General features: G+C 51.9%; 1 protein-coding gene across 2 annotated transcripts in view; it reads left to right on the top strand.

Annotated features, from left to right (window-relative positions):
* Positions 1 to 15911, top strand: part of ZNF407 (zinc finger protein 407) — a 447661-nt gene extending 431750 nt beyond the window's left edge. For both annotated transcript variants that reach the window (XM_077878678.1, XM_077878691.1), the window contains one exon: positions 13421 to 15911. In XM_077878678.1, the coding sequence (XP_077734804.1) occupies positions 13421 to 14727 (1307 nt within the window). In that variant the 3' untranslated portion in view covers positions 14728 to 15911. The remainder of the gene's footprint in view (positions 1 to 13420) is intronic.
* The last annotated feature ends 6453 nt before the right edge of the window (positions 15912 to 22364 follow it).

Below are 22364 nucleotides of genomic sequence, written 5' to 3'. Positions count from 1 at the left end.
GGATGGTCTTACTTCAGGATTCCAGGGACCTGCACTGTGGCTCTTATGTGGATTTACCTCATTGTCTTGGACGCCCCAGGGTGCTCTAACAAAATGCTATTCTACCAATCGGTGACTTATAAACAGCAGAAGGGTCTTGCTCACAGTTCACCTGGCTGCAAGTCCAGAATCTGGGTGCCAGCACTGTGAGGGCCCTCTTCCAGGTTGCAGACTGCCGATTTCTCACTGTGGCCTCACATGGTGGGAAGAAGGAGCTAACTCTGTGCCCTTGTGTGAAAGCACTAATTCCATCAGGGGCGCTCCACCTTTACAACCTAATCACCTTCCAAAGGCCTTACCTCCTAATACCATCACTTGTCCCTTTGGAGATTAGGATTTCCACATAGGAATCTGGGAGGACCCAAACTTTCTGTACTTCACCCCCCAGTGCCTCCAACACCTCACCCTCTAATCAATCAGACACAGAGGCCAGGGCTACCTGTACCACTGTCTGTACCCATGACAGAGGGCCCCATGAACCCACTGCAAGCAGGATAGTAGCCAGAATTCCCTCTGCACTTGGCCCACATAAGCACCCTGTCCTATAGGGGAGGTATGATGATACAGGATCCAGGGTCACTGTCAACTCACACCCCTAAGGTAATCCATTCCTCTTCCCCAGTGTCTGATGTAGGGTTCAGAACTTCTTGTCCACTGCTAGAGAGGCCCCGTGGATCTCTTGGAGGTGTCTTCAAGGCCTTTGGTCTCATGTTTTCCTTCTACATGGTGGTGTCAGGACCCCTGAGAGTACTGGCTGCCCCGTCTATCTTGTTAGGCATTGCTGTAGCCACATCTCTTAGTTGCCCAGTTCACGTACCACCAAATGTGTTCCCTTCCACTGGGACATCTTCCCAGCCTCCAAGTAGACCATCACCCTGTGCCGAGGACCATGTGGCACCTGCTTCCCAGGAGGTCCCCTGTCCTCCTGTAATGCAGTGAGCGGGCCCCAGATCCTTGCCTTACTGCCTGCTTTCTCAGGCGGTGCTCAGAGGCTCAGGCCAAGTTTAGACACACAGGAGACTCTCGTGGAGGCAGTGCTTGTGAGTGAAAAGGAGAAAAGGGAGAATGGGGGAGAGCCGCTGCACCCCTATGAAGGAAGGAGAGGGAGGAGGGAGACCGAGCAGTCAGGCTTGCAGACTGCAGTGCCAAGAACCAGGGTCACCTAGCAGAGAAGTCCCCACCGTCCCCCTGCACTCAGTCATTGCCCAGAGGCTTCTTAGGGAAGCGGGGGGGGGGGGGGGGCACCTGTTACCTGTGCTTCCTGCAGCAGGGGGTCTGAGTGGTGCATTTCTACCCCCACCTCACTGCCTTTTTAAATAAACTGTAACCAATTATAGATTCTTTGGGTTTTATTCATCAAGACTTCACTGTCAGGTGATAAGATAATACAGTTGCGAACAGAAAAAAAAGGTACAGAGAAGTGAGTGCTTGAAACTCAGGAGCCTGGACAGATTCAAATATCTGGTAACAGTGAAGCAAGTTCACAGTGGGTTTGCCCTAGAAGAACTAAGTAGCCAGAAGCATGGGGGTGTTGAGCAGGAGCCAGAGATGGGATCATAGAGCTAGAATGAACCCCAGTGCTCTGACAGGCTCTCACCCAGCATGTCCTGGCAAACTTGTTTGTCAGATTCCTGAAAATGTGTCAGTCACCAGGACTGTCTGTTTTGATAGGTTCATGAATATTCAGATTTTCTGCTCCCAGCTTCAGTAGATCTAGAATCTGAATCTAAGTGATTAGCAAGGATAATAGAGGCCCTGATTTGAATCATCTTATCCCCCAAAAGCACCTCCCAGCCTCTCCTAATGGGCGCTCATTACTCCCATGTTGGGTTCATTTCTGAATCAGTGTTGAGGCCAAGCAGACTTCCCTGTAACCTCTGTTGCCCAACTCTTGCCTTCTAGGGCCATGTCAAATGGATCCCTTCACATTTCCTGTAAAGATAATCCTGAAGTGTTTGAAGAATTTATGAGTTTTCAAGCCCCCAATTATTGTTGCTTCTCTTCTCTGTATTCATGCTTATCTCTTAATGTTTTCCTTAAAATGTGGAGCACAGACCTACACAGGGCACCCTAAGTGCCATCTGACTAGTATGCCTTCTTTCTCTCCCCTTGCCTTTTGGACTCGGTACTTGTGTCGACCCAGCCGTGGCACCTGCATTGACCTTATAGGCAGCTGCAACTCGAAAGTTCTTCTCTCCCTTGCCTTGAGCATATTTTTTTCTTTAATCCTGACTGCAGGACTTTTATTGGTTTACATTAAGTGTAATTTTGTTAAATGCAAAATATACTTCGAATAGTTTAATCATAGAAGATTGTTCTACATATCTAAAGGTATTAGTCATATTACATACCAGTTTCAGATGATCTGACCTGAACTGTGATACATTTTATTTAAAATATAATAAGGTCTAACATTCACTGAGCCCAAACTATGTGTAAGGTGCAGAGCTAAGCATTTTACGTGGACTGTCTCACTCTTCAAGATAATCATTCATGTTATCCCCATTTTATAGGTTAGATTCTGAGATGTAAGGAGTTTAGGTAACTGTCTAGAACAATGAAAGACCCGAGTTCTTACAAACTAGCAAGTTAATTTGCTAAGTAAATGGATGCTAGCAGAAGACACAAGATTCCTTATATTATTACTTACAGCAGGAGCAGTAACCAAGGGGCAGTGTGTGTTCTGGTCCCCAGATCCCAACTCCCACAGGTGACATGAAGAGGTCCTATGGCACCTGTAAACAGCGGGAGAAGCATCTGGACTTCAGGAGCCCAGGTCTTTTATTATGAGCAGTGAGCTGGCCTGTCTCTCTCCCCAAAGGGATCCCTGTTTCTATCATACCGGACAATAAATATATCTGCCCTTTGCTCTGGAAAAAAACACAATATCTGTCTCCCAAGGTTGTTTGCTCTAGAAACATCCCTGAAAAGATGTAAAATAAAGGCAGTCAGTGCCTCTTGCTAAGATGTACAGAAACACAGAGATCCATGGAGAAGTGTCTTCCAACAGTGCTTGCCCAGATCATAGTGAGGAATAACATCCAGGCATGCTGACTCCATGGCTCTGCTCTTCCTGTTTACTGGAAAGGATTTTAAAGATTGTCCCTTCCGCTCTATTCTCTACTAAACATTAGTGTGAAGGGAGGTTCTCACCCTATTTTTAAAGCAGTATTTGTTAAGACCTACTATATGCCATGCATTAGAAATGCCATGGTGAATAATAGGGTCCCCACACTCTGGGGAGCTCGAGCTCTCAGTCTAGTAGAAAAGATGGGCATGCTTAGGGATGATTATAATTCAGTGTGTCAGAGCTGTATACTGAGAGCAGTTAGTGCATCCACTTAATTTCTCTGTAAAACCTGAAGTGACATTCAAATTAAAGAAATGTACAATTAAAAAAATATTCTAAGTGCCTAATTTCCTGTGGATACGTTTTAATATAGTTGCCTTAGAACCTACGTATTTCTGTCATGTTTATTGAGAAACTATGTAATAGGTCATAAACGTGACAAATCACAAACGTGTTCAGGTGTATTCTTCCCAAGAACACTTGGGAACCTGCAAATTCTAGTGGCCTTGCTGCTGACGTTCATTCAGAGGGGGCATTTCTTCTTCTGGGTTTGCTTCCAAGTGAATTAGATCCTTGCCTTGCTGTACCACTTACTGCTCAGTTCTCAGGACTGGCAGTGGTGTGATTTTATTTTCCATCGTGTTACCTCTTTTTTTTTTTTTTTTTTCATTGTGTTACCTCTTAATGAAGAGGTAATCATCCCATCTAACTTGGGTAATCATCCCATTTAACTTGATAGCCACACCACCAGCCCTGTCTGTCCTGGGCTATCGTCTAGTTCAGGATAGGCGCAAGGCGGACACCTTTGCACAGGAGTACAATGATGAGCAGAATGCAAACAGGAAAGTAAGCTGGTTAGAACACTATTAACTTTGCCTGTGCACATGTGTATGTGTGTGCCACTGTTTGTACATAAATGTATGTGTGCTTATGTGAATGTAGTTTCCAAGAAAAGATGAAAATTTGACATTGAGTAAGCATATACATTTCTTTAATTTCAGAAAGTAGCTTTCAGCCTATTGTGCAGTGAACACGATTAAATTATCTGGTGCCGTTCATGGTACAGGGGTTGTGTGTTCATTCTTGGTCGGCTGCCTCCTTGAGTATCAAGATGAGGCATCTGTTGGTGCACAGACAGCAACCAAAGGAAGTGGGGCTCCCGCTCTACTGCTTCTGCGTCCCCTGAAGCCCCACGGGGCCCAGGGCCTGGTTTTCTGTGATCTGGGCAAACAGTGACCCACCCACACACATTCTAAGCTCTTCCCTAAGCTTTGCTGGAGGTTATTTCCAGGGGTCAAACGACCATGTATCCCTAGGAACACAGGGTGTGGCTCGCTCAGTGGCACCGTGTTTCTTGCCGGGGTTCCTGGGTTTTCATCACATGGGATGTTTGGATTTATAGGCCACTCAAGTCACCGTTCCCCATACGGAGCATTGTCAGGCATCCCTGCATGGCACGTGCCCATGACCTGACCCCGTGGGAGGACCTGGCCCTCGGGCCCCCTCCCGGTCATCCTGTGACCCCCACGCATGGCTGCAGATGGCCCCTCATGCCCTGGCCTGCATATGAGCCTGCCCAGCCCAGAACCTCTCAGCCCTTACACATTTAGCAACCCGATGGTGACATTAGAGAGACTACTTTCAAGTTTGCACCCCCATGTGACCCATGTAGTCATGCACCATGCTGGGCACAGCTTGATCCCCTGCCGCACCCTCTCACCGGCAGGTGCCACGGACGTCCACTCCAGCACTTCCCACGGGGTGTGTGTCGCCCCTTAGATGTGACACACAGACACACAGACCCAGCAGCCACGTGTCCTGCCCGTTCTGGCCGCAGAAGGCACCCCTCAGATTTGTCATGTCCTGAAAGGATTCCCCTCGCACTCCCCTGCCCCTCAGATCCAGCAGGTGCGTGGAAGGTATGTGCCTCCATCTCCTACACCTCAGGTTTCATTCATGTGCTGCATTTTACTCCACATTTTAATTTGCAAGTTTGTTTTTATTCTGGCCATTTGAAAGCAGGGGTGCAGGCCTCATCATGTGTCTTTTGTTTGGTATCTTCTTAATCAGTTTTAAACTTTACTACCCAGGCATATAGATGTCCTGCAAGTTTAACAAAGGAGGTATTTAGGAAGATGTTCAAAACAAAGATCGTAGTAGCCACTGGTTAAAAAGAAAAGAAGTTTTCACTTTCCGCCTTAACCATGGCAGCGTCTGTACCCCCACCCCCAGCCCTGCTGCCCCCGCCACTTTGTCCTCGCATGCAGAGAAGGCAGGAGCCAGGCTAGCCTGAGACCGTGGCCAGCCCCACAGGGGCTCCACCTGAGTCGGTCAGGCTGTGCAGATCCACACACGACCACTGCTCACTCCGACTTTTACAGGATGCACCGGACTGTTGTGAGTTGCCTCGGTTTACTCTGCTCGTCCTGGATGTCGCTGTGAACACAGTGCTGGAGCATCCTCGGCACTTGTGGCTACACCCAGGTGACCGTGACCTCTAACACCATCTGAATGTCTTCACGTCCCAGACTCACGTGTTTGCTGTCTTTGGACCTCATCCTTGTGAGGCCATCCTTGTCTGGCCACCACATGAAGTTCAGGGTCCCCTCACCCACATAAGCCAGCTTCATAGGAAAATAGCAGTGATATGCCCAGAACAGATGATTCATTTTAATATGTGGAGAAGATATTCGCATTGTTTGAAGTGTACACAAGCAGCTGCTGTCATTCGGCTATGAGCAGATGTTAGGCCTCCAAAAGCTTTGCTGATAATTAAAATACTAACAGTGAGCGTTTTGCCCCAGCTGCAGGTTCTGTTTACTGTAAATTTGATTTTAATGGTGCCTTGGTGCTGTTACTGAGGAGCGCTTTGCTTTTTACCTTCATACAGAAATGTCTGCAATGAAGACAAATGTCTGTTTCCTCTCATTTCCTCGGGAAAGATGTGACGATACTGTAATGTACGGGAAATCTGAACGTGCCTATGAAAATGAGTGCAATCTTTTTTATAGGGTTTGCCCAAAAAAACAAAAGGAGACAAGTTTAATCTGCCTTGTTAGCCCCATAAGCCGGCCTTGCAAGAGGAACGCCCCACTAACAACATTGGCTGGCTCCTTATTTGCATAATTTTACCTTTTAAAATGTGTGTGATGTGCACAACTTTTGAAAAATAGGCCTTGTCTCCTAATATTGTGTTATCTATACTGGGAGTTTTATACGCCTGTCAGAGGACAGTAGGAAAAGATCGTCGGGCCCCCTAATTTCTTGATTCCGTAATGCGAGAAAGAATGTCAGTGCTAGTTTGAATGGAACAGAGGAGGCGGCCTCACAGCAGGCCCCGGGCTGCTGCTCACCGGGGGCTTCGAAGGAAGCTTCCAAAGCTGCAAGCCTGGCCTTCCACGGCTCCAGTCAAGGCTCTGGGCTCCTCGGATGCATTCATTGGTACCCACCGAGACTGGGACAGACAGACCTGGTGCAGAGAGTGGGGTGAGGGCTGGGGCCTCCCCCTCACTTTGCTCCTGATGCAACTTAAGACATTTGAGCACTTTCTTCTAGCAAATCAACTGGCGATTTTTAAGAAGCGTTCTTCGTGGGTAAAGGACAAGATCAGAGCACTTTACCATTTAACTTTAAAACCCCATCTTATCACCCTTGTGAAGCATGATGACACCATCTCTGTCACAGGAGTCCAGTTTCCAAAGTTCTGTGGCAGTCGCCGGTCATCTGTCAGCAATGCCCGCCGGCCTCTACCTCAGCCAGGAAACGGTTAACCACACCCTCCCCTTGACATTCCTCCCAAAAAGCCTGTCAGGATAACCTTAAAGCATCGCTCTTATCTTCTTGCCTAAGATTTGTGTGCATGGCTCCCATTAGATCTTCATGCATGGAAATGATGATATATACCTAGGAGTCTGATATAATACAAAATTTCTTAGGGTTTGTGACTTTAAAGGTAAAATATTGTCTTTTATTCTTTGTCACTCTTCAGTGCCCGTGGAAATATCTAGGCCCATGGAGACTGTTCATGGTAAAGCTAGAAACCTGGCCAGTCATGTATTTCTAACTTGAGATAAAATTTATTCTTAGTTTTTTCTGAATATCTTAGAATTTCTTTCAGGGGTCATATCCGATTATCTTTGATCACTACCAATCATAAATGTAGTACTAATGATAATTGAGAAAAAAGGACTAAAACTTTTGTCATCTAAATCTGTGTCCTAATACTATAAGTATTCCTTCGGTAAAAATTGCACAGTGTATCTTATAAAGTTGTATATTTAAACTTATGCAGAAGGGTCTGTCAGAAATGATGCAGACTTCAGTTAATTTTTCATAGGAAAACATTTTCTTCCTCTCTTCTTATACAACAGTGGCCTTCAGGAAATTGAGGACAGGGTGACAGCTATTACTGTAACTCTGTAACATCTCTCTTTACACTTTTTTTTTTTTTGGTACAAAGCAGATGTTTACCAAAATGCCTTGTAATTATTATGTTGCACTGTAAATACAATCCTTAGGCTAGTTCATAGCAGAATGACCAGACAGGTCTGTGCTCTGAAATAAATCTCACCAGTACAGCTACCATTGTTAACCAGCACCTGAGACTAGAAATCATTTTAATTCTGTATCTCCAGTTACCTAAATATTTCTGATCTGTGTGTGAATTTTATTCACACTGACCAGAACACATTTCTAACCCTTGAAAATAATAGTCATAAGGTATTGACCATCCTCTGTTCTCTCAAAAAAAGAAAAAAAAATTTTTTTGGGTGGCAAAATTGTCATTTTGGAATGAGGTCATAGGACAGAGAGGTTGCTCTCACCTGATACAGTTCTTAACCGGGTTGGATTCTTTCTTAAATCCCTGGAATAGAGTTTTCCTTCAGGGATGTCAGGTGGTACAGAGCATTTGGCCCAGGAAGCTCTCCCTAATTTGTGCTGTGTTCACACAGAAAGCCCTCACTTCTTCCAAACCAGGTTTCAGTGGGCGCTCTCTTAGGGGCATCCTGCAGCAAGACCTGTAATTATTATTGTCCAAAGAATGACTATACCATAGAGCAATTATTGATATTGCTTTGACTGGCTGTGCTATTGTAGGAATAATTTATCCCCTGCCTCGAAATTTCTACAAGGTTATATTGCATTGAATTTTAATTTGTCATTTTTTCTGCTCTCACTTGAAAAACTTATAAGCTTTTGTGACATTAAAATATGGTTCTAATTTATTAGCATAATCTGTTAATATTGTTTCATTTTAATAGACATTAAGTATGATTTCTTAACGTTCTTGTTAAAATTACATCTTAAAATTGAAGTCAAGAAAAATTATATGTGGCTTAAGAATCACAGTGTCATGTGTGCCCCAAATTTTTATATGAAAAGTATTACTTTTTTTAATCGCGTCATATTTGAGGTGCTTTAACAATGACAATGAGCCAGCCTCGCATTTTCAGGCTCAGGGCCCTTCCAGAACACCAGATCTCAAGCACACGTAGCAGGAGTGCCTCTTTGTCGGCTGGGTGGAGTGCTCCCCGATTCCTGACCCCTTTAACATAGTCCATTAGATCTTTAAAAAAAAAATAAAAAAAGAAAAAGAAATAACAATATAGATAAAACACAGAATCTGACCTAACCAGACACTGTATAAGCATGTAGTACACTTTCAGGAGAAGCTTCAAGATTTAAAATAAATGCGGCTGATCGCCACGCGAATGTCAGCACAAGCTTCCCCACGCACGAGGCATCCAGCCCCACACAAGCCTTTTTAATGCTGTCTTTATCTGCTACGCGATGCATGAAATCTACTTTCAGTTTTAGAACTGCCGGCAACCTTTGACCCCTTTCCTGGAGACACAATGTGACCTTTCCATTGTCATCGGCTTTCATTCTCCTGAAAATTCTATGAATTTTTATTACAAGTTTTTTTTTTTTTTTTTTTTTTTAAGCCACACTGAGGCTTCAACAAATTACTTGACGCAGATGAGATGAAGTTGTTGAAGTGGCGTTAGATAAGTTTTACAGCCAGCATGGGCGCCGCCGTGGAGTCCAGGCCTGTGTCCTGCAATGTCATACGCCAGTAACTGCTGAGACTACTATTGGATAAATACATCATTTTATGGAACATTGATTGTTCTATAAACCCAATGGAGTATTATGCTCTATGATCAAACCATTTAGATTGTGTGTAGAGCACAGAAAATGCCATATTCAGGATGGTACTAAAAGTGCCATTTGTGTATTTTATGGATGTCATTACAGGGGAAACTTCTCTCTGTAGGCCCTGTTTACTGCAAAATTTTTTAGTCTGTAATGACATTTTTCATTCACAACGTATGCCTTCAAGAGAGGGGGCCCTTGTTTTATTTGTTTCATTCGAGTTTACTGCACAAATTCTGTACATTTTAATTAAATGTAAGCTTAACAAAAGCATAAGGTATTTATTCTGTGAGAAAGAGCAATGACAGTAACAAAAGAATAACACACACACAGAAAGGAAGCAGTCAGGTGCTAAACCCTATTTGCAGCTTCCCAGAAGCCCCCAGACAGCCAAACAGAGCCATCAGCACGGTTTGGCACGGTTTGGGGGGGTATGAGTCTCGACATCTTAACCCCTCCACCGCTGCACGACAGTTCGTGGTTTTCAACTCCAAAGATGCTCTCCTCAAGAAGAGACTGGATCTCCTAATGACCTCCTGGGGAAGGGAGCTTAATTCGGAATCATTTCCCAGAAAACAAACCCTCCACTCCCTGAAAAGCCCTTCTCATTTCAACCAAGTTGTAGACTTTCAATGCGTTTAGCTATGAGAAGGGCCTATAATATCTCTGTATTCCCGAAGGCAAACAGGCAGTAAGTTGGGATTTTTCAGAAACAGGCAGGAGGCTGCATTTTAACCTATTTGCCCCTTCTGCACAGAGCAATTTATGGTCCTCTTATAAACAGGTCCAAAAAGGCTGAATCAGATGCACGGTTTGATTAGCTACTATTACCACACCGGAACCCGATGTTGTCTTTGAAAGATACAAAGCACAGTGCAAATATTATGTTGGGCGGCCATGCTCCATTAAAGATTTGTGTACTTTGGGCCTCATAATGGTGACTAAGCAGGTAAGGATAAGCCTGTACAAAGTTCCTGTTTTCCAAATACTGAATCCATTTGGCCATTTGCATTGGTGAGCTTTACGGTTCATATTTACTAGAAAGAGCTCAGAAATTGAAGTTGATGTGCCCAGTAAATTCTTGGTCATAGCCCAGTTAGAATGCAAAGTTACAGTAGAGATTCACATTAGTTTAAATGACACTTGAACTTCTGCATAGCTCCACATTAATTCATTATGGGCGAAATGGAGGAATCTTCAGTGGGTGAATCTTTTTCAATCTGATTGAGGCTGTTACATTTTATAGGTGCTATTTTTCAAAGCAGTACTGACAGCACTCGAAGTTATTAAATTGCTGAATCAAAAGATGGACCTGCACTCGCATTTATGAACTGTGATGGAGTAGCGGGGCTCGCGCCGAACTGCGGCGAAGATGTTGGCAGTGTCAGGCTTCATCACATGCCGCCGTGACAGTAGTGTTTACCCTTGTAGTTCACTTTAATGGTCTGGAAGTGGCTTAACCCACCTCTGGATTCAAATAAATCCAGCAAGTAGTTCAGAATAGCATCATTATCAGTGCTGCAAGGGATTCAGAGGATAATTCTACCCCTGAGAGACTTTGCGTCCAATTGCAGACTGAGGAAGGGCCTGCAGCTCGTAGGCTTGCTCTCGGAGGCCGTCAGAGCCCCTGAGACCTGGTGGGGCTCCCACCTGCCGTCCTTTCACCTACTTCTGACATCGAGGCAGGATCCTCTTCTGTGGTTAATTGGGGCTGATCTGAAGGCTGCCTTCTTTATTTCTGTGTCTGTATTTCTTCATTTCTCCCACTGCCCCCCCTCCCCCCAAACTCTAAATTAGAGAAAATGACCTTGGAGTTAAGAGAATAGATGGAACCGAGCACATCAAGCGCAGGGTGTGATGATGACAACATGCAGAGGCAGACGGGATCAAGCTCAGGGTGACAAAGGCAGGTGGACCGATTCCATCCCGGAGAGAGAAGCGGAGGGTCAGGGAGCAGTTGCAGGCACAAGCAGGTCCAAGTATGTTGGGCCCTGAGCCCCCAGGTCCCGGTACACGGCACTGAGCAGTTGTAAACATGGGTGTGCACAGAGGTGTGGACAGGGGGGGCTCTGTGGAACGGCCTGGCCTCACCTGGCCTGCTGCTGCCAACGTCTTTGAAGAGAGAGATTTTAGGGAGATTACAAATTCAGAAGCTAAACTGGGAGATGAGGCCGAAGGATAGAACAGGATTTGGCCCTTCTCCTGAGGACCTGTGAGGTTAACCTCCTCTGGTGCTTTCACCTTCCCCAGGGTGAGCTTTTCTCTCACAAAACAGGGGAAGGGGTAGGGAAGACAGGAGGAGGGAGGAAGGGGCATCCCAGCAGGCACATCCCTGGGCAGAACAGGTTACATGCACTGGGTTGATCCCCAGAAACTCGCATAGGCTCATAGAACCTTTGGAAAGTCTTCAGAGCACCTGGAGGTAGGAGTCCCCAGTATGGAAACCCACCGATGCCCTGTGACCCCCAGCCCCTAGCACCGTGTGGCAGGCCTTCAGGAGCTGCTTGCTCACTGAGCCATGAGAAGGAGCAAGCTTTCATGCTCCCAGCTTGGTGTCCTCTTTCCTTGGAGGGTAAACGAGACCAACGGAGCTACACTGCAGTGAGGCAAGTCATTGAGCTGGAATCATTGCCGCTTTGGACTGTCCCCCGAGCCAATTCAGTTGTCCTTTACAATGTGATGGCCAGCTTCTGCCTGGCTGGTGAGAGCCTGGCCAGGCCTGGCCCCTCCAATCAGCGCCGCCCCCCCGCCAGTCAGGGTGTTCCATAATCCCTGCAGGAGCCAAAGGGAGCAGGAGGTGCTGCTACTGGAGCTCATCCTACTTGACGCCATGCATCTTCTCCTGACCCAGGAGTCAGTGATCCCATCAACTTCCTAAGAGTCACACCATAGAGAGGCGTCTGAGGAAGGACAATGTCAACTAGTCCTCATAGGTGTTTAAGAAGATGGATTACCTGTACCCTTTCTTTCCTCACTGGGAGCCAGAGCCTCAGAGGCCCGAAGAACATGGTGGCAAAAAACCGATCCCATGAACTTGCTTGTGGTGAGCTTCATTCCAGTTACTTCCATGCACACACCGGCAGCTGCCACAGGGAGACCCTTCACTCCCTCTGCCTCTCGCATGAAGGGGATGCTGTGGTCGGCCTTCCCCTGACCTCTGAGTGTTGAATGTGCAGGCACAGAACAGCAAAGCTTCCTGGCAGTGTAGGTGGAATGGGCCAGGAGCTTGCACTGTTAGATCTTAGTGAGATTCTGAATCTAGGACCATTGCCCACGGTATGGGTGTGAGCCTGGTGTGTCCTCTTGGCAAATATGATTTGACAGCTTGTATGGCTCCTGCTTGAGATTCCGAACCCGCTGGAGGCGGGCCTTGTCTGGGGTCTGTGAGGTCCCCCAACACAGTAAGCAAACTCATTTTGTTTTTAAGAGATCGAACAATACATAATCTTATCATTGTCTTTCCTTTGCTAAGGATAAAATGTGCTTTGTTAAAAATGACCTACATTACATTAAAGAGAGTAACACGGGATATATCAAGACTATGGTGGCCACTGAGACACGGATACTCCTGCAGATCAGTGATAGGTCATTCTCTTCCTTTGGGGGGAAGAGGCAATAGTAAGAACACTGATAGAAAATCAGGGATTTAAAGACGAAAATAGGAACTGTGTTTAAAGAGTCCGTCTCTTTTGATGGAAATAAAGATTACAGTTTTCAGTAATACTTCTCCCCATCAAGTTATTACGTGAGCATTTGCCTGTGTCTCAGATGGTGCAGGGGAGATGGGTGAGCATGCGCTCGTCCTGTGTCCTCCTCACACCTGTTCATAAACTTACAGGAAGATCCTGCTACTGTCCTCTGATCTTCCCTTCCCACCAGTGACTGAATGTCGTGTTGGAAACGACAGTGACTCCTTCCCGCTGGCTGCTGGGAGTGGTCGCGGGACCCTCAAACTGGGAGGACGGGAACGGCCAGTTCACTATCACCTGTGTGCCCCTGAGCCGGTGGCTGAGCCCCAAGTCCCCGTAATCGGCCACCGCAGAGTGTGGCTCCCGTAGTGCTTCTGCTGAGGGTTTAGAGCTTCTACGAAGAGTTGTCTTGCTTGTAAGCCTGAAGGTCGTTTTCTGGGCTCTAACTGGTCCCTGTCTCCCATAGGCATCGTGTCCAAGTCCTATGAATGCCGTTTGAAGGGCCAAGGAGCCACGTTCGTGGAGACGGACAGCCCGTTCACGGCGGCCGCACTGGCAGAGGCGTCCCCCGTCAAGGAGAGGCCCCTGAGGAGCGGCAGGCGGCAGGCGGCGGCACCCGAGCAGGTCCAGCAGGTCATCATCATCCAGGGCTATGACGGGGAGTTCGCCCTGGACGCCTCGGTGGAGGAGACGGCCGCTGCCACACTGCAGACACTGGCGCTGGCTGGCCAGGTGGCCCGGGTGGTACACATCACGGAAGACGGGCAGGTCATCACCGCGGCTCAGAGCAGTGCCCATGTGGGCGGCGTGGCCCCCGGGCCGGTCCTGCCCGAGCAGGTGGTGGTCGTGGGGGGCCCAGTGGACAGCCACGCTGGGGATGAGCCCCTGAGCCCAGGCGGCACCGTGATCCAACAGGTGACCAAGCAGGAGCTCCTGGACCTCGCCGAGGCTGGCGTCCCTCCGCCCGATGCGGCCTCGGCCCTAGACGCCCTGCTGTGCGCGGTCACTGAGCTGGGGGGCGCAGATGGCCGGGCAGGGCCCGATGACAAGGGCAGGCCCAGCCCCGAGGATGCGCTGGGCCGGCTGCCGGGTCAGGAGGTGCCGGCTGCCACCGCCGCACAGCCCGGGGCCCCCGAGCCCCACGTGTTCCCTGACCCCCGGGAGGCCGCGGTGGCAGAGGCCATGGGGGCGCTGCCCCGGGCGCTGGGGCCCTCGGGCGCCCCACAGGAGCGAGCGCAGCTGGCCTTCAAGAAGGTGGTCCAGGGCGTGCTGCAGTTTGCTGTGTGCGACCCGGCAGCGGCCGGGCAGCTCATGAAGGAGGGCGTGACGCAGGTGATCGTGAATGAGGAGGGCACCGTGCACATGCTGGCCCGGGAGGGCTCCCAGATCATCATGCGGGAGGCCGAGGCGCACGGGCAGCACGTGGGGCTGGCCGAGCCTGACGGGGAGATCTCGCAGATCATCGTCACCGAGGAGCTGGTCCAGGCCATGGTGCAGGAGTCGGCGGGCGGCTTTCCCGAAGGCGCCACTCACTACATCGTGACCGAGCTGCCCCCGGGCGTGCAGGACGACGCGGGCCTCTATTCGCACACCGTCATCGAGGCGGCTGACTCTCAGGAGCTTCTGCAGGCCGGGGCTGCTCTCGGTGCCGAGGCCATGGTCCCGAACGGCACGGAACAGTTGACGAGCATGGTCATCTACACCCAGGAGGGCTCCCCAGCTGCCACTGTCATTCAGAGCCAAAGAGAGAGTAATGAGCTCCGGGAAGCCTGAGCGCAGACCTTCACACCTGGCACAGGGTGGACACGTGTGGACGTGGGCAGCCAGGGTTGGCGTGGGCCCGGCCTTCCTGGGTTGGCTGGTGCAGAGGCCTCAGGGCAGTGGTGCGGCCCCCAGAGGGATCAGGTCCACACGGACTGTGCACCGGTCCCATGTCCAGGGGGTGGAGGGCACCTCCGCCAGCAGCCCCCTCCCCCAAGTCCCAGCCACCAGGAAGGCCAGGCGGTGCCGCTGGGCCTGAGCCCTGTGCCAGCTGCACCTGTTTCCTGTTTAGTTCTTTTGTGACTGGTCTTTTCCCTCCATCCATCCCTGTGCCGAGGAGAAGCCACATTGTTTCTGTTTCCGACCCCCAAACCCACCCACCCACCCCCAGCAAATGTTTTCCCATTTGGGTTATCAAAGGATTGTGCCTGGCGGTGGAGAAGTCAGAACAGTGTATCTTGTGGCCTGAGACATGCCCATTCGTGCAGCCCAGCATGTAGCCATTTTAACATTTTATTCAATATTTGGTTAAAAATTGCAGCTACAAGTCTTGACGGTCTTGAGCAGTCCACCCTTGTTCATTTTCTGAGATCACAGGATCACAGTATCCCCAGACCAAAGGAAGACCTGCCAGTTCATGTCTCACATCAGTTTCCTGTCCCCAGACGCGGTGGGGGTGTCCCTAGCTCTGGTTGCACTCTGCTTCAAAGACACCCTCTCAAGCCTACCGCTGAGAAAAGCCTTGACGTTTCTATTGGATTAAAATACACGTTGGTTAAGACAACCCAGTGCTTCTAATTCTGACTTCGTTTCATACAATAAAGTCTATATATGAAATGTGCACTCTGGAAAATAGTGTTCATACCAATATATTGCTTTTATAACAAATGTTTCTTCATATTGATACCATTTTTGCGAGATTTATTTGTGACTTATGTCCGTGGAAAGGAGCTGACATTAAACATTAATACCAGAAAGCCGCGCCCCTGCAGCCCCAGCCCTGCCCAGCATCATCTGTGTTTAGTTGTGGGTTCGCTGCAAATGTGGAATGCAAGTGTGTGTTCTAGTAACTCACTTCTTGATTTGATTGCTCTTCATCCTTTTCCAAAAGTGTAAAAACACTTCCCTCCCCCAAATGCAAAAGTTTTTTGTTCTATTTTTTTTCTTTGAAATAAAATTATAGCATTGAAAGAGAAGGATGTCCTCTTCTGTCCAGCAGCCTGCCGGCGGGCAGCTCCCAACCCCAGAAAGCAAGTCCCGTGTCCCACGGCCTCCTCTCCCACTCTGGCCTCCAGGGCGCTGGGCCGCGTGGGCACCTCCAGAGGCCTCGCGCCGTCCTCGGAGGGTTTAGCACGTGGCCCAGGCAAACAGTGGCGACAGTGGCATATTCCACAGTTACAGGACCTAAACATTGGAAGGAGCAGACACATGAGCAAAGAGGAAGAGAAAATAGTCCCTTTTTAAAAGTTTACACTAATGCGCCATCTAAGATCCCCTCCCGAGAGCAGGGGTGGGAGGGCGCCAGCTGTGAAGGGGAGCCCAGCCCTTCTCGCAGCCTCGCCCTCGTCGTGGCTTGGCGTCTGGCCGTCCCAGGACCACCCCCCTTGACACAAGCTGTCCCTCGCCCCCGACCCCCCAAAAAATGGAAGGTAAAATTTCACGTTTGACACTGAGATTCATAATTAGCTGAGTATAACTTGCTCATGTTTCTTAAAAATGGCAGGGCAGTTCACTTCTCTTTAAACAACTTGTCTTCAGCAAACAGTGACAGGATCAACTCCTGTTTGTTATCAGGATAAAGGTGACCTTTATAAAGTGATGCCCCTCTCCAAGCTTCTCATACATGTTGGAGAGCAAGAGAGAGGAGGGGGAAGATGTTTTCTGGTGGAAATATTTCTTTCTGATCATTCCCCCCGTTAGCTGCTGTCCACGGCCCTTGGCTCAGATGCTAATTCCTAACGGTGCTCCGTCCTGTATGGCTAACCTTTCTGCCCAGGCTGTTGACACCGACATGCTGCAGTTTACCGTTTGTGATTTATTTAGGATAAATATGTCTCAGGTGGCATTTAATCCTTCATAAAACCAGTGTAGCCTGCAGTGTCAAACCAGCAATCACGTTGTACGCACAATGAAAAGAGCAGGCCTTTGCATAAAAAAATTGTACAGAAGGTGTTTCGAGGCTCAGAAGGCTTGCAAAGGATTCACCAAGCTAGTGTATCCTGTAATTACCCATAGAGCTGGGTTCATGTTCCCTCTCTTTTCTCTCTCATTACACAACTATCAGAATGTAAGGGAGTCAAAGAAGCACGTACACAAACGTGGGCCTCGGAATAACGAGGCGTGGCCGACTCCACGACCCGGCCACACTTCCTGCAGCAGGGAGTGACTGTGAGAGAGACACAGACAAGCTCACAGCCTTCCTTGGGGTTTTAGCTAGAGGAGAAAGGGACACTTTAAAGAGGTTAAAAAAAAAAAAAAAGAAAAGAAAAATTAGAGTCTCGAGTCTCTAATCCAGGAAGGCCACTCTTTGTGTTAAGCCACAGCCCATTAAATGACAGATCCCCAAGGACACCCAGCACGCAGCAGGGCCCATTGTCCACGTGGACATAGAGTTTAGGGACCACCGTTCAAGCCAGCAGCCTGTCCACAGAGGATGGAGAGAGAGAGTTTTAGCCACCAACTGTCACTGTCATGAGACACTGTGGCCCAAGTAGGCAACCCCCCACCCCGGGACGCTTCAGGAGTCACCCAACAGTTGACACCTCTCCCACCATGCCCCAGGACACACATCACCTGGGAGACACCAAGGACGTCCCTCCTGCTATTTGGTTTACTTCGAAGATGCAAGTGAATGTGTTAAGATTGCGTCAGCTCAAGCTGGAAGTGTGGAGACAGTGGGTCTTTGCAGGTCACCGAATAAACTACAGCAAAGACCCCACGGAGGCCCCAGCCTGGCCACACGCAGGCCACACTGCACAGCTCCGGCCCAGCACCCCTCCCTACCCCCCAGGGGACCAGAGCTCTGCTGCCCGGGAACCCAGCATCTAGGAAATTCTTGGACCGATGGACATTCTTCACATTTGTCAGTTCTGTCAAATCTTTTGTTTTCTGGAGCACAGAGACAGAAAACGATGGCAGGAAGGAGGAAAGACCTGAGGGGCCAGCTTGGAATCCTAACCTGGTTCTAGGAAGAGAATTAGGAAAACCAGAGAGGTCGTCTGTTCAGCAAACTAAGAAAGGAGCCGCAAGTTCTCACTTACTTCACTGTTAAACATTAGCCTACAATTGAGGAGAGCACACAGCTCACTTAAGCAACCTCCTCCTGTTCCATCTTGTTGAAGAATACAATTCGCTTTCTACTCCTCTAGGGCCATATCATTTTACATGAAGAAAAAAGTTAGCTCAGATGGCAGTTATACGTTTCGGAAGCACCTTCTAATCAGGGATTGGTGATTCATTATTAGCTTCAGCGGGCGATCCATCTGACATGTAAGGGGAAAAAATTAGCAGCTGTCACTGTGTGATGAGTTAATTTCCTGATAGGCCTGACACTGAAAAGCCATTTGGAGACATGGTGGTGGCTGACTACAAAACCTGGCGCTGCTTTATAATTGGAGATAAAGAGCGAGCGGAGGAGCGGGCCAGGCGAGAGCCCGCGGATCCACAAGTGGGGGCCGCCTGCGCCACCTGCCTCCCCCCAGCATCGCCACGTCCAGGCCCCGGCCTGGCACCTCCCCGCGTCCCCCCCGCGAGGTGGGAGAGTGACACAGGTGCCTGACGTTTCGCAGACGGGCGAGCACGGGACGTTCTCCTTCCAATGGTCCCCATGGCGACCGTCCTCGTCAGAGCCTGGGTTCCCAATAGTGATGGTGCTTCGTCACCAGAAGTGACCCCGTGAAATAAGTGTGTGGGAACGTGGGTGGGGCGGCCCCGGGGGCCTGGGTGAGCGAACCTGCCTCTGACCGGCCCTTGAGTTGCTCTTCCTCTCGGGCCCGCTTGCAGCCCAAGCTGAACACAAAGCAAAGCGTTAGTATCCGGGAGAGCAGAGCTGGAACGGGGCTCTAGCACCAGCTTGTGTCACAGGAGGGACCCGGCGGCCCTCCCGGCTGAGGGGTCCTCACGGGCTCTAGCACCGCAGCCTGGGCCGTTGGCCCCGCTCCCTGGCGGTGTTTCCTTCCCACAGCGAAGCCGGACAGCGTTAGGGACGCCGCTGCCGCCGCCGCACCCGGGGGCCAGGACCACCGCCAGCCCTGCCGCCAGCCTCCATCCTGGGCGGGACGAAGACGAGCCAGAGACTCGAGGAAGCTCAACCTCCAGGTCCCAGCACGAGGCGGAGAACCTTGCTTCTGCAAAACGCCTGGGGCCTCGGCCCAGGACGGGCTGCAGGATTCTCATCTCTCAGTGGGACACTCCGTGTGTGAGGCCCCGTGGCCTGGGCCAGCAGGTGGTCGTCACCAGGCCGTCGCTAGATCCAAATGCTCCCACCGTGAATCTCCCCGGGAATCGTTTGCTTATTACTCCCTGGGCCTGCGTTTTCAATCCCTTCTAACCAATACTGTTTAAACGACCTAAGTCCATACTCTGAGGGGGGCTGTATATGTACATGGAGTATTAGCCGTCAGGACGGGCGAGGGCCTACCACGTAGGTCGACGTGGGTGGGTCACGCTGCGGGAAATAAGTCAGAGAAAGACAATTAGATGACCTCACTCCTGTGCAATTTAAGAGACAAACAGATGAACACGGAGGAAGGAAGGGAAAAATAAAAAGACGAGAGCAGAGAGGGAGACAAACCATAAGAGACTCTTAATCACATAACACAAACAGGGTCCCTGGGGGGGGGGTCGGGGAATGGGGTGACTGGGGAATGGGTGACTGGGGGATGGGCATGAAGAAGGGCACGTGATGGGATGAGCACTGGGTGTGATACAAGACGATGGATCACTGACCTCTACCTCTGAAACCAGTAATACATTGTATGTTAATTGAATTTAAATTTAAAATATAAGTGAACTGACCTCATTCCAGCGTGGCCCCCAGCACCACGGAAGGAAGGCCTGCCGCCGGGATGAGCAGGAGCGTGTGGACCGGCCGCCCTGGCGCCGGTGTCTGCACTCTCAGGAGCACCTCACGTCGCTTGTCAGGTAGAGGGACAAAAACCTGCGCAGAGGGATAAAAACCAGGGTGAAGTAAAGATTCGTTTTCCTGCTTCCAGACTGGCTTCCCGTCTAGACACTGGGAGCTTGGATGGGGCACCCCGGGGCTGCAGCCGCCCAGCCAGCAGGGCGGCCCCCTGGGCGCGGTCGGGGCCAGGCGGCGTCAGGAGGGAGGGGACCCTCAGCGGGGCCCTGTCCGCCTGCTCCGCTGGCCCCGAAGTCGCAGCACATCTTCAGCGCCAGCCCACCTGGTCCCCGACGGCCGGATCTGAGAGCAGCCGCCCCCCGACCCCTCGAGGGCAGGGAGGAGGTTTCACCTGCGAACCGCAGCTCCGCCTGGTCATGAACAGGCCGCCCGACCCTATCTGAGGCGGGACTGTGATCCGACTCCGGGAGCCACGGTCCCCCCATGTCTGGAAGGTTCCACGGGATGGGTGTGCGCCCCCGCCCCCCGCCCGCGATCTCAGGCCAGGCTGGACACGGGAGGTCCCTCGGGGTTGGCTGTAGGCACCTCTGCCGACCCCCTGCCCCTCTCACCTCCATTTGGCAAAGGGCGCTCCAGTCCCAGGGCAGGGTCTTAAGGCTGCTGGGGACAGGCAGAGTCAGCAGGTCCCGCGAAGGGATGGACAAATACAGGGCCTCTCGGTTCCTCATCAGCGTTGTCTTATTCTCTTGCCCTCCTTCCTTTCACTCTAATTTCTCAACAAAAACCTCTGGCGGGAACCCAACCACTGAATGCACACACAACTCTTACTGGTTGACTCGGTTCCGCACACATTTCTCTACTTCCACATTTTGCCGAACGTCTCTTGACGAGAAGGGTCCTGAGGCCAAACCCCTTGACAGGCATTGAGTAGGTTCAGCCGCAGGCTGGTCCTGCGTGTTAAACAGGGCCTTGACCAACAGGAGTAGACGGGGGACTCGTCTTCACGGCTCGGAGCCAGGACCGAAGGAAACATAACACATGGCCCTCGGCGGCACGGGGTGAGGGATCTTTGATCTGGTGAGATTAGGATTCCATTTGCTTATTCCTGATTTCTTCCTGGCCCTACGGTGGGTCCGCGCCAGCTCTGCTTACCCCACCCGGCTCCTTCCCGGGCGCTGTGGGTTCCCATCGGTCTTGCAGGATCCTGGGCTTCTCTGCAGAGTCAGAGCCCGGCAGGAAATGATCCCAGGAGGCCGAGAGGGCGCAGACCTGGAGCTTCAGGGCCCCCCGTGCACCCCGAGGAGGAGCCGGTCCCTGGGCAGCCGGAGAGAAGCCCCGAGAGGGGGACGTGGTGCTGTGTCTACCTGAGGCCACACTGCGCAGGTGGTCACACCTCGACGCCTCTGAAGCCGGGATGCGTCCATAGTGTCCCAATTCCAGCCCCGGGAGGAGCCAGGGGGAGGCCGGAGAGGCTGTGGGGGGGGGGGGCCGGAGAGGCTGCGGGGGGGGGGAGAGGCTGCGGGGGGGGAGAGGCTGCGGGGGGGGGAGGCCGGAGAGGCTGCGGGGGGGAGGCCGGAGAGGCTGCGGGGGGGGGAGGCCGGAGAGGCTGCGGGGGGGGGGGCGGAGAGGCTGCGGGGGGGGAGAGGCTGCGGTGGGGGGAGGCCGGAGAGGCTGCGGGGGGGGGGCGGAGAGGCTGCGGGGGGGGGAGAGGCTGCGGGGGGCGGGGGGAGGCCGGAGAGGCTGTGGGGGGGGGGGCCGGAGAGGCTGCGGGGGGGGGGAGAGGCTGCGGGGGGGGAGAGGCTGCGGGGGGGGGAGGCCGGAGAGGCTGCGGGGGGGAGGCCGGAGAGGCTGCGGGGGGGGGAGGCCGGAGAGGCTGCGGGGGGGGGGCGGAGAGGCTGCGGGGGGGGAGAGGCTGCGGTGGGGGGGAGACGCTGCGGGCGCCCTCGACGCCGGGGACACGTGTGCCTGGTCCTGTCCCTCGGCGAGGCCCCGGGAGGCGGCGGCCCTCGGGGACCACGGCCCCGGCGGCGTCAGGACCCGGGGTAGGAGGCGGAAGAGCATCCTATCAGCCCGGAAGCAAGAGGCTGCATTTGGGGGCGCCGGGCCGGGCGCGTGGCCGCCGCAGGACCGACCCGGCAGCTCTGCGGGCAGGCGGCGAGCGAGCATCGAGACTCGGGCCCTGCGGTCGGCCAGGCCCCGCCTCGGGCCCAGGAAACCCCGGGGGCTCCGACCCGGGCCGCGTCCCCCGACCCCGAGCCCCAAGCGGACTGCCGCGGGGCAGGGCGTGCAGCTCCGCGGGGTCACAGCGCTGAGCGGGGCGCTCAACGCCAAGGCGGCCCGAGGGCCCGTTGAGGGACTTCTGGGGGATGGGCCCTGCGCGGGCTCCCCACACGCCCTGCCCCACCCCCAGGCCCCGCACAGCCCCCGGAGGGTTAGGGGCCGGGGCCTGCCCAGCCCCCGGGGCCCGCCCCACGTGCGCGCGCACCCCGGCCCAGCGGGGCACTGGGGGCGCTGGGGCACCCTCGGGGGGCGCTGGGGCGGGGTGACGGGGCCTCCGCTGAGGTCTCGG

This window comes from Canis aureus, chromosome 1 (assembly GCF_053574225.1).
Source record: "Canis aureus isolate CA01 chromosome 1, VMU_Caureus_v.1.0, whole genome shotgun sequence".
NCBI lineage: Eukaryota > Metazoa > Chordata > Mammalia > Carnivora > Canidae > Canis > Canis aureus.
The sequence above is the reverse complement of the archived record's forward strand: the minus strand, read 5'-3'. Positions and strand labels throughout refer to the sequence as shown.